Below are 17,196 nucleotides of genomic sequence, written 5' to 3'. Positions count from 1 at the left end.
ATTTTAGAGGGGAATGAGGGAGATGGAGGGGAGAGTTTGAGAAAGAAGAGAGGAAGGCAAAAGAGGGAGGAGGAGGGGAAATGTGTTTGAGAGGAAGAGAGAGAGAGAGAGAGAGAGAGAGGGGTATTGTGAATTTTGCTTAATTGAGTTCAACCTAGCTTATAGCTTACTTTATAAATAGTTTTTTCTTTTTCATCTTATTAGAAGATTGTAATTTTTATTTAATTAGGTTTCTAGAAAAGTATTTTCTTATAGAATGTTATTTCCAAGGGTGTAAAAGAGTAGGGGTATTAGTGTTTTCTACCTTTATTTCATGTTATAAATAGAAGAGAAGAGGGAATCCTAATTGATTCTCTTCCATAAGACTTTTTTGTAGCTCTCTCCTCCCATGTTCCCTCTTCTATGTTCATGAAATGGAGAATGATAAGAAGATGGAGAAGAAGGGGAAGAAGTGGATAATTTTTATTTATTTTTGAGGTTTCCTTGTCCCATCCCTTTCACATCACTTGGTTCTTTTTAGTCTTAGGTTACCCTTGTGTCTCACCTAAGATGAAAAAGTACTTAATTTGTTCAGATTGTAAAGCCCAAAATCTATCAAATTATTGACCTTAAAATAAAAATAATTTATATATAAATATTATACTTGAATAAAAGATATTCAACTTTTGTTTTAGAAATATTAATTTTCATATTGATCTGAACTTTCTATAAGGAGATATACACGACAGAGTCAACAAGGGTTAAGATACCCAATGGAGCTAATCAAGAAGTCATAAAAGATTCAAGGCCCAAGTATTTTATATCAAAATGCATATCAAATTAAATATCTTTGAGTCTAGTTTTTTTAAAAATAAACCATTTGTGATTCTGAGCTATATTTTGAAAGATATCTCTATTTGAAGCAACAAAGATTAGTTCTGTCGAAAATATCTCATTTTCCTATTTTCTCTCCTATTTCTTCTCCATGTATTAATGTGAGTCGAGTTTCTTTTTCTCCAAGAGTCCTAGTTTTTTAGGAAAATTTCCCTTTGATTAGAGAGTTGTAGTAAGACTTAATCATTCCTAGCTGACATCTCTTCTCATATAGTTTCTCCTCATACATGTTATTTTCTTTAACTCTCCATGTCTACATGAACTTCTGATTTTGAAAGTTACATGTCTCTTATTGTAACGAGAGTTTTATGTTTTCTTCTTCATGTCTTATTTGCTTACCTTTGCTCTAGTTTGTCTTGTTGTTTGATGTTTATTAATGAGCTGTTGTGTTTCATTTATTTTTGGTCACTCTTTGTTGTCTTTTGTCCATAGTGGTCGGGTGAATGGTTTACGTAAGGATTTTTTCACAAAAGAAAAAAATTTGAGTCATGTTCAAGGGTAGGCTGTAAAACCTCTAGTAGTACTTCCTTGACTGGGTTTTTATCACATTGGAGCAATACCCACAGACTCATTACTCATGATAGCCTTGACGTGTGTTCTTCGTAGAATTGAAGGTGTACACATTTTTTGTTGTTGCTTAGGAGTACATCTCACAATAATCGATGAGCATGACTTTCTTCCTTGGTTTCAGATTTTTGTCATTACAAGGAGTTGTAGAAAGTTAAGAAATTAGAAAAGGATTGAGTACTCGTGTTAGTGCTTTGGTAGATGTTGATCCACTTGTTTGTTGGAGTGGATTTTCTTGTATGGTTAGGAGAGATATTTTGGCAAGCTAGGTCTCTTGGTGTCATTCATCCCCATCTTGAGGGGGAGAAGTAGAATGAGGATTATAGAAGGAGGTATTTAGAAGAGTCTACAATGACGTATTTCAAGAGCTATTCATTTCTATGGATAAGACATAAACACAAGAGCAAAGGAAGGAGAGAAGAGAGGAATCTAGCTCTAGGGAGAGAGCAGAGAAGAAACCAAGGGAGAGAAGGAAGAGGAAAATAGAGAGAGGTGTATGGATAAATTTGAGCCAACAAGAAAAGGCTTGAATATTCTACCCCATGCCTTGAGGCTATATTTATAATTGTCTGAAGATTTTTACAATGGCTACAATGCCCTTAGTGCTACATGCTTCAAAAGGAAAATGACATAAGAGGACATACACCAACTTGCATAATTTTAATTTTATGTCATCTTTATGAAAGTTCTTCTTATTTACTAGCCATAACACCCCTACACACACTCCCCCTCAAGTTGGTGTTAGTAACTTTACTTACAAATAATCTTGGTTGAGAAACTTGTGTGCTTGAAAAAGAATTTTTGATTGTGTTGCTTTGACTCATCTTGTTCTTGTTCACAATTTGCTTATAATTTCCTTCTTGTTCTCATCTTGTCTTCCCCTTACTTGGATATTCTTGCAACATAAAAGTTGATTACCACAATAAGTAGAATTCTTCATTGTCGGTTATCATTGTTGGTACTTCTTCTTCAAGTTGGGGATCTTTTTATTCTTTACCAAGAGACCCAACTTGCACAACATAATGGTGAGAGAAGAAAAATCAATTATAGCCATACGACAAAGCTCCATACAACAGTTAAAATGGTCAGAGTCTAAAATACACTCCGCTCGATTTCTAAGGCGGAAAACAGTGCAACTTTAGGGCACAACAAAGAGACACTCACTTTTAAAGGGTAGCTCAAACACAAATCACCTCTTGGGTGAGAATAAAAGATTTGACTCAAGCTGGATGTTGGGCACACTCCTATACTTTTAGGTTGTGGATCTATAAACATTGCTCTGAAGTGATTTTAACAAACACAAATTGAAGAAAATACTTTGAGGACTTAAGGGTGTGAATAAAAAGATAACAACTCTCATACTTCAAAAGGAAGGAGACACACAATGCAGCTCTTCACATTTCCAAGTAAGAAGGAGGCGCTTTTAGACCAATAGATGGATAAGAAGTGACCAAGTTTGACTCAAGAGGGAGATAAAAAAACTCTTCTATGAATTTGATGAGTGAGGAAACTTAAAAAAATATCTTCAATAAGAATTTTTTGAGATGGAACATAATAATGGAAACTTTCTAAAAAAGATTTATCTAATAAGGCAATTACTTTTTAACACAACTTGACCAATTTACAAAGAAAATATTCAAGAGATAATTTCTAAAATTAGAGAGGTTTTACGACAATAATATTTTGAATTTAAAATGATCAAACAAGTTTTTCTAAAACTTTGTAAAAATGAAAACTAAACTCATAATGTGGAAGACTTATGTCAAGGAAAGTAATGTAATATGAGATAAAATAAAAGAAACTTTTAAGGAAGGAAAGATACTCAAGTTTTAAAAATCTTGACACGATTTTAAAAAGAAATAGGAATCTCAACCAATATTAGCAACTCAAAAAGTGAAGCAAAAAGTTCGACTTAAATTCGGATCTTCGCAAGCAAGAAGATACTTGTATGACCTTTGATTCTTCCATTGTAGATAGAAAGAAAAATCATATAGCTTCTTTTGAGATACAATTATCAATATAAATCCTCTTAAATGCTGTTACAAACCGTTTATGAAGTTGAGGCTTTATGTTGGTACATGAAACTTTTCTACTGCTTCAAATGTCGATTTCTCTTTCTAGAAAAATCTGATTTCAACGATTCTTTTTGAGTTGGAAACTAAAATCAAAGATATTTCCAACGATATATAATTTTCTATAGGAAACATACAATAAGAGAGTAAAACATCTAATGAAAAATTAGGAATTGGAAAAGAAAGACTTAAGGAAGAATGAGAAACTTCTTTTTTTTCTTTTTCTTTTTCTTCTTATTGTTCTTCCTCCCTTTCTTCTCCATCTTCTTATCCTTTTCCATCTCAGATCTTTGCCCACTCTGATACCATGTTGATTTCTAGGGACAAGACATAAACCTAAGATCTCAAGGGAAGGAGAGAAGAAAGGTATTCTAGCTCTTGGGAGAGAGGAGAGAAGAAACTAAGGGAGAGAAGGAAGAGGAAAAGAGACAGAGGTGTAAGGACGAATTTGAGCCAATATGAAGAGGCTTGAATGCTATACCCCATGCCTTGAGGCTACATTTATAGTTGTGTGAAGGTGTTTACAATGACCACAATGCCTTAGGGCTACATGCTTCAAAAGGAAAAAGTCATAAGAGGACATACACCAATTTGCATAATTACAATTCTATACCATTTCTATAAAAAATCTCCTTATTTACTAGCCATGCCACCCAATGATAAAATGCGTTAAATTTTTTTGTTGTGAAGAAGAACTTACACAAAGGAGATGAACGAAGACTTGAATATCTAGAGTCAAAAGTCATATAGAAATATTTCAGGAACTCTAGTTATGTAAGTAGATAGTCAACCAAACTTCGATTCTTAAACACATTTATGTTATGGGGCTTTAGGGCAAGAAATATTCCAAAACCATGTTTTATTCGAATGCCAAAATAGTACACAAGCATATGACATAATTGGTCAACTTACATGGGCTTGAACTACCATCTAGAATGTAATATGGCATAACCTATAAAACATAATTAATCATTGGTTCAAACATGATCGATCATATAAAATTGTACTATGATGATGCTATAAAGCATGACCGATCAAACCCGAATGTAATATGGCATAACCTATAAAATATAATCAATCATTGGTTCAAACATGATCGATCATACATAATTATACAAAGATGATGCTATAAAGCATGATCGATCATACCGAACTATGCATAGCCAGGTCTATAAAGCATTTTCAATTAATCAAACTAGGTTGATCATGTTGACAGTAGGTTGACTCCCACATTGCTTTTGATGATAACAAAACTTAATTGAACTAATAACTTACAAATCTAACCTATTTTAAATACTTCACCTTTAAAAGTATCTCAAGGTCTAAAACATCAAAGCCAAAAAGAAGACCTCAAACAGAATTGAAGAACATCTCTTGAAGAAGCACCCACAATGAAGAAGACAACGAGAATACTCGAGTTCATGCATCATAGACAAACATCTAAACTCAATCAATTTTTGAGTATTCTAACTCCTATTCCTTAAGTATTTGTGAAAATCGGAGCTTTAGGATATAAATTGCCTATAAACATGTTTAGAAGCATCATAGACATCATTTAAAAATATGTTAAAACACTTAGAGAGAAATTCTCATGCTTTATAAAATCAACATTTCTAAACTAGCATTGGAATGATCGATCAATCACTGATAATGATCTATCATCCAGATAAAGCACGATTGATCATCCATAGTTGATTGATCGATCATCCACGACATGGCCATTTGATGCTATAACGCATGATCTATCATAGTTGTCCAAGCAAGCAGAATTTAGCTATATCGATCATTCAAAACCATGCCAATAAGGGACTCAAGCGTGATCGATCAAATGAAAATACACTAATTGATCATACATATATTGCACATCCAAAGGGAATCTCGATTGATCGATCAACCATTGGCAGTGATCAATTAACTTAACATTTTTAGAACAAGAGGGCAGGGGTAATGGCTTGCCATCTTTGGGTGCATCAAGTCTTAGTCTCTAACAAATTATGATACTTATCAAAATATCATCTCTCACATTATAGAATTTAGGAATTGAGAATAATATTTATTGTGATTTCATTGATGAGGAGACAAGTATTTATTTAATTACAATAGTGACTGAAGAGATTACAACTCTTAAGAGTTTGAGTTTGAGTATATTTGGTTCTTGTATTTCGATCATTATCCTTATCTTTATCATGCCCCAAGATGGAGCTCCGAGAGGAGAGTCCAATCTTGTTCTTCAAGAAGAGGAAGCGTGTTCACGGAAGCTAAAGGAAGGGAAGAGCAACAACACTGGTAGTGGCTTGAGCGGACAAAATGGCATCATCCTAAGAAGAGATATGGAAGAGCAACAACATTGGTAGCAACTAGGGCGGACGAAATCGCATTGTCTAGAGAAGAGACATGGAAGAGCAGAGACACTGGTAGTGACTAGAGTGGACGGAATTACATCGTCCGGTGGATGAGCAGTGACATTGGTAGCGGTTGGGATTGACAGAATCGCATCGTCTGGAGAAGAGATGTGGAAAAGCAATGACACTGGTATCAGCTAGGGAGGACAAAATTGCATCGTTCGGAGAAGAGATGTGGAAGAACAACGACACTAGTAGCAGCTAGGGCGGACGGAATTACATCATCTGGAGAAGAGATGTGGAAGAGCAACGACATTAGTAGTGGCTGGGTGGACATAATCGCATCGTCCGGAGAAGGGATGTGGAAGAGCAGCGGCTGGGGGAGACGAAATTGCATCGTTCTTAGAAGAAATGTGGAAGAACAATGACACTAGTAGTGGCTAGGGCGGATGGAATTGCATCGTTTAGAGAAAGAGATGTTGAAAAGCAACGACACTAGTAGCAGCTGGGGCATACGGAATTGCGTCATCTGGTGAAGAGCAATGGCACTGGTAGCAGTTGGGGTGGATGAAATCGTTTTGTTTGATGGAAGAGTAGGGACATTGGTAGTGACTGGGGTGGACGAAATCACATCATCTTGTGGAAGAGCAGTAGCACTGGTAGTGACTGGGGCGGATGAAACCGCATTGTTCTGTAGAGAGATGTGGAAGAGCAACGACTGGGGCAGACGAAATCGCATCTTCCGCAAAGAAGTTTAGTGGTGAGGGTTAGTGAGTTTTTTTTTTCTTGCACATGTCAACTACATGTGCATTGTTCGCATGTGTTCGGGACAGGAGCCTCAGGGTGGGGGGGGGGTTGGATTATTTTGCCCCTGACTTAGGTCACCTGGCGTGGTTGTACCGAGGCGATGCGAGGGGAGCCTAGTGTGGCACTGGTGAGTGTGGTTGCAGGTAGATGGCAATAGGGCGATGGAGGTAAATCTTGAGGCAATGGCGATGCTGGCGAAGGCTGAAGATTGTCTTCGATGATGACGTCAAGAGACTTGAGCGAAGGGCTGAGGCTCTGTGATGGCTCGGCGTGGCACAAGTGTGAGGCATTGGGCAACAAGATAGGAGTTGTTTGAAAGGGGCGACAATGGGAGAGAGTGAGGCGGACTGGTCTGAGGAGGCTGAGAAGGCTTTTGTTGTGATTGTTGGTTGATGGAACTGACGACAGAGAGGCAAAATCGATAGGCAGTGGCAGTGATGGGAGAGGAAATGGACTAGAGACAACGGTGGGAGACAGGACATAGAGGCTAATCGATAGCCCTGATACTATATAGAATTTAGGAACTGACAATAATATTTGCCATGAGTTTCATTAATGAGGTGACAAATATTTATAGAATTACAAGAGTGACTGTAGATATTACAATTCTTCAAAGTTTGAGTTTATTTGGTTCTTGTATTTCGATCCTTATCCTTATCCTTATCTCTATCACACATAATATTTGCAGTTTATTTCTACTAAAAACTACTATAACGGATATAAGCCCAAACAAGTAAGGAAAAAGTGTAGAACAAAGAAAGGAGTGATACTTTTTCATAGGGTTTCAACCTAGGGGAAAATAAGTGGACAGGAATGAGACTTGCTAGGCTCCATATTTAAGTTGTTTCCGTCTGTGAATATACGCAGCTCAAGCAACACCGGCCTGTTTCTGTCTTAACGTTGAAACATAGCCACAAGACCTAGATATGTAGCAGAGCAACGTTTCCCTACCTGTCAGCTTTCTTCCATTGTCGCCTCGTTTATGGGGTTGACCCAAGACTGAGAGACTTCTTATTGTACATGAAAGAGTGAAGTCCAGCTTAAAAGCAGTGTTACATCAATTAAACCAAGTTCAATAGAACAAAATATATATGTGTAAACCCCCCAATCCACTTCTCTTTCTCATCGGACAACGATGAGAAGAAGGCCCGTGCTCCCAGCCATCACAACAGGGAGGCTAGAAGCTCAAAAAATTTCTGAAAATATTTATGACTTATAATATGATATCAATACTAATTGAACAAGTGATGAGATCTGATCAAACAGATTTCGAACGGGACGATCACATTCCCCGGCCGATCAAACAGACCTCTTCGACTAAAGACTGTTTCGTTGTCTCGCTTGGTAAGAACTTTAAACCAGACGTGACCATCAGCAAAAACGTTCATTTTCCGGCAAAAAACTTCAAAAAATAATGATCACATAACCAAGCGAAAGAAGAGAATCCAGGGAAGCATCGCTGAGTTTGTCCTCAAAGCAGATCCAATTTGCCGGGATTTTCTCCTTTTTGAATTGGTTCATGGATGCTGGGAGTGAAAGAACCACCGTACAAGCGTAGAAGGCTTCAAAAGTTCCAAGTCTTCTTACAAAACGTGAGGCTGAAATTTTCATTCCGTAACATTCTCCTACAAAAAAAAAACACGTAATCGACGCATCCAATCAGCCGTCTTCATTTCCCATACCCTTCGTACCCAAACAACTATTTTATTCTTCTGTGAGTTAACTCTTACCTTACAGAGAGATTCCAAGCATTCAAATCTTACATATCTTCTTCCTCACAAGGCTAAGAGAACCAAAAAAACCTGTACCTTCCCTACGTATCATCACAGTAAGCGGACTCAGGATTTCGTTTCAAAAAAAAGTTAATTCTCTCCGGTTCTCCTAGTCGAGGAATTCAATAAGCATGGGAAGTGGTGGTGGTATGCGACGAGGAAGAGGTGGCCGGAGAATGTGATTGACCACTGTCATCTCCGATACTGTGACGCTCTCTGTTGCCCCTTCTTTCCGAATTGAGTGGCCCCGACGGGGACTGCTGCGTTTTCTTTTGCTTTTGCTGGGATTTCGGTGATTGCGGGAATGTAGCCACGGGTGCGTAGATTTCGCTAGCGGGCCTACTTGTTCCCTCCGACGGCTGGCCGGCTGCAACTGCGGCTGTGTATTCAGGTGGAGGGACCCATATGCCCCCTACGACGACGAACTGGGGTGGCGGAGGATTGGTGGCTTGAGCTGTTGGACTAGGCCGTCTAGTGTGCAATCTATATTTCTGAAACAAAGAGAAAAATTAAAAGTTTTAACAATGAACAAGAACCTTGAAAATGAACAAAACGTAATCGAACAACTTGTCACTAAAACTGAGAATGCGCCTAGTTGAGATTGATCTCAGAAACTTAACAAGTTACCAACAAGTTTCTTCATTTTCAGAAACTACAAACAGTGGATTATTTACGAAATGTTTCTTGACTCCGGTAATAAAACTTGTTCAGATTCCGGAGAACTACTTTTAACAACTGCAGTACTTCATCCTAAACTCCAGTCGTTAGATGAGAAAAGATCAGGCAAAGATAGCCTTTTCAATTAAAGATCTGTAGAACTTACAGTGGGCTCCATTGCCACCGACATTTATGACGGTGGAGGCATCTACCCTCTCCATGTCTACCTTCTTTGAGGAAAAGAGAGAGAAGATGAGGAGAACCAAAAGAGAACAATCCTTTTCAAGACGTCGCAAGTACAAGGCAAAAAGGATTCTGGACTCGGACATATTTCGCGCAAATCGAAACAACACAAAATTGCAGAAAAAAAGATACAGATTCAGATATCGACAAATTAGTACGATTCAAAGTGCACGCGGGCGGACAAGGGACATTTACTAGACTTCCCCGCTCTCTGCATCGTTCACAAGCAATAGACGAGTTGCAAAAGCGCAGGAAAAGAGAATAATATTCTTACCTGCAGATGGCTTTTCACTTCGTCATTTGAAAGACCGTCTACTTTCATCAACTCTCTAATCTGCTTGGGAGTTGCCGCTGAAACAGACCAGGCAAGTTTTCGCGTTAATGGAAGAAAACAGACACTATACTGAGTATTCGAGCTTTAATTGTATAGGAAAGAATAAGTTTACTCACCGTGGCAGCCACCGAGTTGCTGAAGGGCATGAAGAAATCTTCGATGCAGTTCCGGCGACCAGCACCTTCTGGCCTTGCGGTGCGTCGACTGCCCTTCTTTCTCTTCTCGTCCTAGTCCTGTCTCGGCAGACGAACTGGCCGCTGCTGCGGGCCCAGGCACGGAGGCCGCTGTCCGTTTATCTTCTCTGTTGAAAGGGTGGAACGCCCCGTCAGCCTTTTTGGGCTCCACAAGTGATCGTCTTTCCTGCAAATTTCTCCCGATTTAGTCGAAACCGACGGACAGAAAACGGCTGCAACTTCGAGCAGCGGCGTTTTTTTTTTTTTTAATCTTTAACGAAGTCTTTGACCTAAAATAATGCTGTAAGAGGAATTCATTTTCCAGTAACCAGACCTCTTTCGGAGGCGGTTTATTATCTCCAGTCCAGAGCTGAACGGATCTAAGCCAGTCGGGTTTCTTCAGGGTTTTCTCGTCCTTTTCGGAACTCTTGGCGCCCTCCGACGAGGAGCTGCGCTTTATGGGAATAAACTCCAAGACCGGACCCTCACTCGACGTTGCCTCACCGTCGGATCGCCCAGGAAATAAGATTTCTGTAGCCACTTGCTGTTTACAGGTCTCAATTGCTGCAACATGAAATTCATGGTTTTTAGAGAAAAGCGAAAGGGATTCAACCCAAAAATCTTTCAAGTTCTTTTTGCAAACTGGGGCAAAAGAAAAGAAAGGGGCCAATTACATGGGGAAAAAAGGAGAAGGCTTTGCGACGTCTTTTTTTTTTCTTCTTTAAATCCGAAATTCTTCAAGAAGGACGCACGACAAAAGAAGTTCACCACCTGAACAGCAGCTAATTTCTTTTGGACAAAAAAAAAAAAAAAAAAACAGTCGGGATGAGACGAAACCTTGCGATATCTACACACGAAAACGGTCTGGTACAAAAAAAATTGAGAATTATAACCTGAAAAATAAAAAAACTGCTATGACAAGACTCGAGAGTATTTCGATTAATGAGATGGGAAAAAAAATAATCTTACCATGAGTAATGAGTAGCATACAGAGAGGAAGCTCTCGATGAAAGACCTGGATCTTGCGACGTTCTTCTTCAAGAGCGTCTATGTAATCTCGTAATCTTCGGCCACAGGGAGGGAACTCCATGGATCAGGTTGTGCTGAGTCTGCGATTGCAGGTTAGGTAGGGGATGCAAAACGATGTCAGAGAGGAGTAGCAATAAATGAGAAATGTGGCGGAGGGGTTGAGCATCGGCGGTTCCGAAAGAGTAAAGGAGGAATAAGGGATCTGAGTATCCGCAAGGAGAGAATAAATTAGAGGGAGAAGAAACGAAGGTGCTGTGGAGAGAGAAACTCGATAGGGAGGGGGAAAGGAACAAAAGACGGCTAGAGAGAGAAGAGAGAAGAGAGAGACAGTTGTGGGGAGCGGAAACGCGAGCAAGGAGGGGGATTCGAGGTCGGGCCGTCGCGTACAAAACGAATCATTGATGGTGGGGGCATAAATATCCGTCGGAGCGATTTGCTTGTGCTGACGTCAGCATAGCGATAAGATCGAAGACTTGCGAAGAATATCCTCGCCTCCAGGCACTCTCCAGACTCTAAACCCTAGAAAAAGGGTTTGATTTGATAAAATAAATAAATAAAATAATTAATTTATTTTAAATATTAGATAGAGAAATGGAATCCAGGGGTAGGTTCGAGGGAATCTGGAGTAGACTTGAATACTCGGCAAGCACCGACTGGGTAGCGAGAACGGGTGGCCTTTGGCGTTCTAAAAGGTCAATTCTAGTTTCCCCGAAACAATCTTCTCTTCTGGTCCAATCCTAAATGGGCGTATATGTTTCGATTATTTCGAGAACGCCCTCGCCGGATCACCGATACCGCTTCTCCGTTTTTGGCGCCGCGCACTCGGTCTGGTGAACCCTCAGCCATTAGATCTCGAGGCCCGATTCGTGCAAATGCGTTTATTTGCGGATGTAATGGTTTTGACAGAAGGAAGAGTGGTTTGATGTACCTACCCATTCGGAGCGTGCCACGTTCGCACGTTTCAAGATTCTCTCGAATCAGGTGTCTTTTGGATGTCAGAAGGGACATCGAAGTCAAATCCTCGATCCCCTGTAGCTTCGGTAATATTTATGCTTATGCGATTTCTTCCGGCGTCTGATTAAAGTGTACGACAACGCCGGCTTCTAAATAACTTAACCACCGGTTAAACCCAGATCCATCCAATACATTTCTGTTTAAAGCTCACTTTTATATATATATATATATATATATATATATATATAGCTCACTTCAATTCAATTCAACTCCAGGTTCTGATTCATTTAGGGCCGCTTCTGCCACCAGTTCTTCTCAATCGGAAGGTGCCAAGTTCAGGTTCTAGCAATAAAGATTGTAAATATAATGAATGATCTACAAGGACCATCCAGTCGTCTTATGAGCGCAAGGACCTCCTCCTAACCATTTTCTTGAGGATACATTTCCCCTTTGCATAGTTGGGCACGTCAGAAACCCATAAGACAGACCTGCAACCACTGCCCCAAGGTGAGTCCTACGGAATGGACGAGGAGCTTCAGAGATGCACCCAGACCAAGTGAGATATATTTAATGAAGTCAAGGATTGGCGGTCATGTGAAAGACTTACCAGTTATGTACTAGTTCACATTTACTCAATATAAAGCAGAAAATAGTAGTGATCGCAGCCTCTGACTTCCCCTTTGAGATCAACTCTTTGTATTGAATTTGATAGATGAACCAAGCTCCTAGAATGGCAAAAACTGGACCCTACAATTGTGTTTTAGGAAAGACAAGAATCACAAAAAGCCTCCTTGGCATATATAGCAGCCACAAGTAGAAATCCTGAATGCTGTGCAATGCAATATTGCAATTACCCGCGAGTAATATAATAAAACAAAGTATAAAACAGATTAAAAGAAACATATCCAAACAGCATATGAGAAAACTTCAGTCCACAGCCTGGAATTACAGACATCTTCTGTTTTAACAGGGAATCTTATATTTTGGTTCCATAGTCAGATATACTTGGTCACACCCTACTCTAATCAAGGAAACATAGTAATTATAAATTGGATTTAACACCACTATGAGATTACCATTTTTTTTACAGAAAAACGATTTTACAGATTAAAGTGCTTAAAATAATCAAAAGAAAAGATAGGTGTAGTTATAGGCAAGGGTGAGAAAGATACACTATTCTCCGATGCAACTGTTCTCAACCTCAACTCGTCTTATAATATGTTTGAGACCCAAGGTCGTGGGAGCAGTAATAGAGGATGTGGCTGAGACTTGTCTACTCCATGTTGTGATCATAATGATAGAGGGGATAGGAAGTGTTTTCACTATGGAAGGACAAATCATTTCTTAGACAAGTGTTGGAATAACTTTGGAATGCCTGCTTGGGCTAACTCTACTATGACTAGTCATGAGTCACCTTCCTATTCGGATCCTCAGGAAGAAATTCAGCAGTTACTTCAGAGATTCAGTCAACTAACCATTATTGCTACAAATGCCTCTACTACCATTAAGCCGGATACCTCTACCTCAGCAAGTGCCACGATGGAAAGTACAAGTATGCTAGCATTGAATGTGTCTCACTCTCCTTCTTGAATCATTGATTCAAGAGCCTCCACTCACGTGTCAGATATGACTTCTTTGTTCCGGTCCATAAATCCTTCTTAGTCCTACCGTCAAGTTATTTTAGTTGATGGGTCTACCTCTCCTATTCAGGGGGAGAGTACAATACAAACTACTCCTAAAATGTCCTTAAGTTCAATTCTTTTTGTTCCTAATTTTCCTATTACTTTTCTCTCAGTCAATCATTGAACTAAATCCTTAAATTGTTCTGTAAGCTTTTCTCCTTCTTGTGCATTTCGGGACTTGCAGATGAAGTAGGACAATCGGTTCAGGTCATGAGAAGGTGGGGCTCTATTTACTGGATGATTTGTCTACATTACAATTATGACACTTGCAGCAAAAGAACCTCTATTCCTATGGCACTTATGCTTGGAGGCATCCATCACCAGCCAATCTATGCCAGTCGTTGCCTTCTTTGCTTGCTGATGTTTCATTTGATTGAGAGTCATGTCAACTCGGAAACATCACAGATAAAGTATCAAGCTCGAGTAATTTTGAGTTAGTCCATTCTGATGTATGGGGTCCATGTAGAGTCCCCAGTTCATTTGGTTTTAAGTACTTTGCATCTTTCATATATGACTTCAACAAGTTAACTTGATTGTATCTTTTACGAGAAAAGTCTGAATTCTTTTATGTACGGGTGAGTTGCCCTAATGAAATTTGGTGCTCTGGGTAATATTCTTTGTACCGATAATGCTCTTGACTTTCTTAATCAGAAGATTTCCTCTTTTTGTGCATTGCATGGGATTATTTATCGAACATTGTGTGTCTATTCACCCAAACAAAATGGGCTAGCTGAACATAAAAATAGACACCTCTTTGAAGTATCCCGCACTTTAATGTTTCATATGAGTATCCCCGAGTCCTTTGGGGAGGCACAATGTTAACCTCATGCTATTTGATTAATTGTATGCCTTCCTCTGTTTTGCAAGGACAAGTTCCTATTCAGGTCTTAAAACCACATTGTAAATTATTTGAGGTTGTTCCCCGTATTTTGGGGTCTACATGTTTTTTACATTTATTAATTGCCTTTACGGATAAATTGTTTCCTCGAGTAGTAAAATGTATGTTCTTGGGTCATTCAAGTCCACAGAAGTGATACAAATATTATGATCCTATGAAAAGAAAAACATATGTTACCTCTAATGTAACATTTTTTGAAACCACCCCTGACTTTACTCCTACAGAGTCAGTCTTTGTTGGAGCCATGTGTTGATAATCCAGTTCCAATTGTTGTGCACCTCCTACAGGTTTGGTTCCTCCACTTGAGGTATATAGTCAAAGTTCTCGTCGGCTATTACTCGTACATGTGCTTACAAACACTAGCACATACCTTACTCAAGACTAGTCATCTTCTTCTTTGCCCATAGGTCTGGTTACATTTGATTTGGATCTTCCTATTAGCCTTCAGAAAGGTAAACGTTTGCGTATCTCTCATCCTATTTCTCAATATATGTGTTTTGATTTCTTGTCCTCGTCCTACAAACCCTTTGCTATATTGTTGTCCATGTTTTCTATTCTTTGATCAGTGCAGGAGATTATAGAAGACCCACAAAGTCTTTGATTATGTGTTAAGACAATGTGTCGGATATTAGTTGGTAAACTCATATATGCTACAGTTACTCGACTAGACATCTCATTTTTAGTGACTGTCGTGAGTCAGTTTATGGAACACCCACCTAAGGTCCATTTGAAAGGGTCACAGGGAGGTCTAAACCTAGTGATCATCTGAAAATTGATTTTTTTTTTCTAATGTTGGTTATACTAGTTCTAAATTGAATAGGAAGTCTAATACTGGTTATGATGTATGTTTGGGTGGCAACTTGATAAACTAGAAGAGTAAGAAACAAAAGGCAGTGGCTCAATCTAGTGTTGAAGCAGAATATAGAGCAATAGTTGACACTGTCAGTGAGTTGATGTGGGTGAGTTTGTGACACAGGAGTTGGGTCCCTGTTAGAATGAACCCACGACTATATATTGCGACAACCAATCAACCATCTTTATTACTAGTAATCTAGTATTTCATGAGAGGACAAAACACATAGAGGTGGATTATTATTTTATTCGTGATGTTTTTATGAGAAAGGAGGTAGTTACCTCTGACAAAGTTTCCGAAATCCATGTTTATTTTCCGAAAACGAAGAATCGAAGAAACTCTTCGATTTTCTGTTCGATACATAGGTATAGAGATTTAAAACAGAAATTACACTAATACCCTTAGAAAATAGATATTTACAATCTTGTCCCTTATATACGATAACATCCCCCCTCAAATTGATGCTGGGAAATCAACCAACAACAATTTACCAACCAAAAATTGATGCCGCTGCTGAGTCATTGCTTTAGTGAAGACATCGGCTACTTGGAGATCCGAAGAAATGTGAGGAAGAGAAATCACCCGACTATCCAAGCTATCGCGGATAGAATGACAATCAACCTCAATATGCTTGGTGCGTTCATGGAAAACAGGGTTGGTGGCAATCTGAATAGCACTAGTTTTGTCAGCATGAATAGGGGTAGAAGTAGTCTGTGGGAACTCAAGCTCCGCAAGAAGACCGCGTAGCTATACAATCTCAGAACAAGCAGTAGACATGGCATGATACTCAGCTTCAGTAGAAGATTTAGAAACACGATCCTGTTTCTTACAACACCAAGAAATTATGGCATCACCTAAAAACATACACCAACCCGTAGTAGAGAGACGAGTATCCGGACACCCAGCCCAATCAGCATCACTATAACCAATAAGTTGAAGGGAGGAGCCTGTAGGAAAGAATAACCCACGAGTAGGAGAACCTCGAAGATAGCGGATGATACGCCGAACGGTAGCAATATGGAGATGACGAGGAGAGAACATAAACTGACTGACCTGATGAATGACATAGGAGATGTTGGGGCGAGTAGTGGTCAAGTAGATGAGACTCCCAACCAAGCGCCGATAGATAGTAGGGTCATCGAGAAGGTCCCCTTCATCTTTCCTGCACCGGACATTGACCTCCATAGGAGGAGCAACAAAAGAAGTGTCCTCCAAACCAGCCAAGGTAATAATATCTTGAAGATACTTATGCTGGTTTAAGAAAATACCAGTGGCCCGATGATGGACTTCCAGGCCTAAAAAATAGGTGAGCTGGCCAAGATCTTTCATATGGAAAGTGGCATGTAACACTTGCTGTAGCTTGGTAAGCAGGCCAGAGTCAGTGCCAGTAAGAAGGATGTCATCCACATAAACCAAGAGAATGACCATGCCCGCGGTAGACTTATGATAGAAGAGAGATGAATCATACTGACTCTGTGTAAACAGGTGGAGAATCAGAGTGCCACGAAATTTCTCAAACCAAGCCTGGGGGACTTGCTTAAGCCCATACAGAGGACGACGAAGTTTGCAAACCTGATCAGGAGAGGAGGTAGGCATACCCGAGGGGAGCTTCATGTATACATCTTCCTGGAGGTCACCGTGGAGTAAGGCATTCTGCACATCCATCTGATGCAGCGACCAAGACTGAAAGGTTGCAATGGCGAATATAGTACGGACCGTGGTCATCTTGGCAACCGGCACAAATGTCTCCTCATAGTCAATCCCATATTCCTGTTTGTTGCCCAGAGCTACTAGGCGAGCTTTGTACCGATCCAAAGAGCCATCAGAGCGAAGTTTAACCGAGAAAACCCATTTACTGCCAAGAGGCTTAATCGGAGGAGGGCAAGGAACAATATCCCAAGTGTGATTCTCCTCAAGTGCTTGAAGTTCTGTTTCCATGG

At 39.6% G+C, this 17,196-nt stretch overlaps 1 protein-coding gene across 1 annotated transcript; it reads right to left on the bottom strand.

The window, feature by feature from the left end:
* Positions 1-8,537: 8,537 nt before the first annotated feature.
* LOC137937840 (transcription factor NIGT1-like) lies at positions 8,538-11,123 on the bottom strand. Its single transcript, XM_068783022.1, has 5 exons — positions 10,810-11,123; positions 10,175-10,404; positions 9,784-10,027; positions 9,608-9,684; positions 8,538-8,924 (listed from the first exon to the last, which is right to left on the bottom strand). Exons 1-5 carry the CDS (start codon positions 10,928-10,930, stop codon positions 8,556-8,558), a joined length of 1,041 nt encoding a protein of 346 aa, XP_068639123.1. The 5' UTR covers positions 10,931-11,123; the 3' UTR covers positions 8,538-8,555.
* Positions 11,124-17,196: the final 6,073 nt, after the last annotated feature.

This window comes from Aristolochia californica, unplaced genomic scaffold (genome assembly GCF_029961685.1).
Source record: "Aristolochia californica isolate CCGP_79_NKW_82.1479 unplaced genomic scaffold, dmAriCali1.0.hap1 SCAF_7, whole genome shotgun sequence".
NCBI classification, from domain to species: domain Eukaryota; kingdom Viridiplantae; phylum Streptophyta; class Magnoliopsida; order Piperales; family Aristolochiaceae; genus Aristolochia; species Aristolochia californica.
The sequence above is the reverse complement of the archived record's forward strand: the minus strand, read 5'-3'. Positions and strand labels throughout refer to the sequence as shown.

What these genes read in the sequence shown, in the direction of transcription:
- LOC137937840 (XM_068783022.1), bottom strand. Translation starts at nt 10,930, where the DNA reads ATGGAGTTCCCTCCCTGTGGCCGAAGATTACGAGATTACATAGACGCT. An exon ending in TATGCTACTCATTACTCATG is followed by an intron (nt 10,405 to 10,809) that starts GTAAGATTATTT and finishes TTCATGTTGCAG; the next exon opens with CAATTGAGACCTGTAAACAG. An exon ending in ATAAACCGCCTCCGAAAGAG is followed by an intron (nt 10,028 to 10,174) that starts GTCTGGTTACTG and finishes AGAAATTTGCAG; the next exon opens with GAAAGACGATCACTTGTGGA.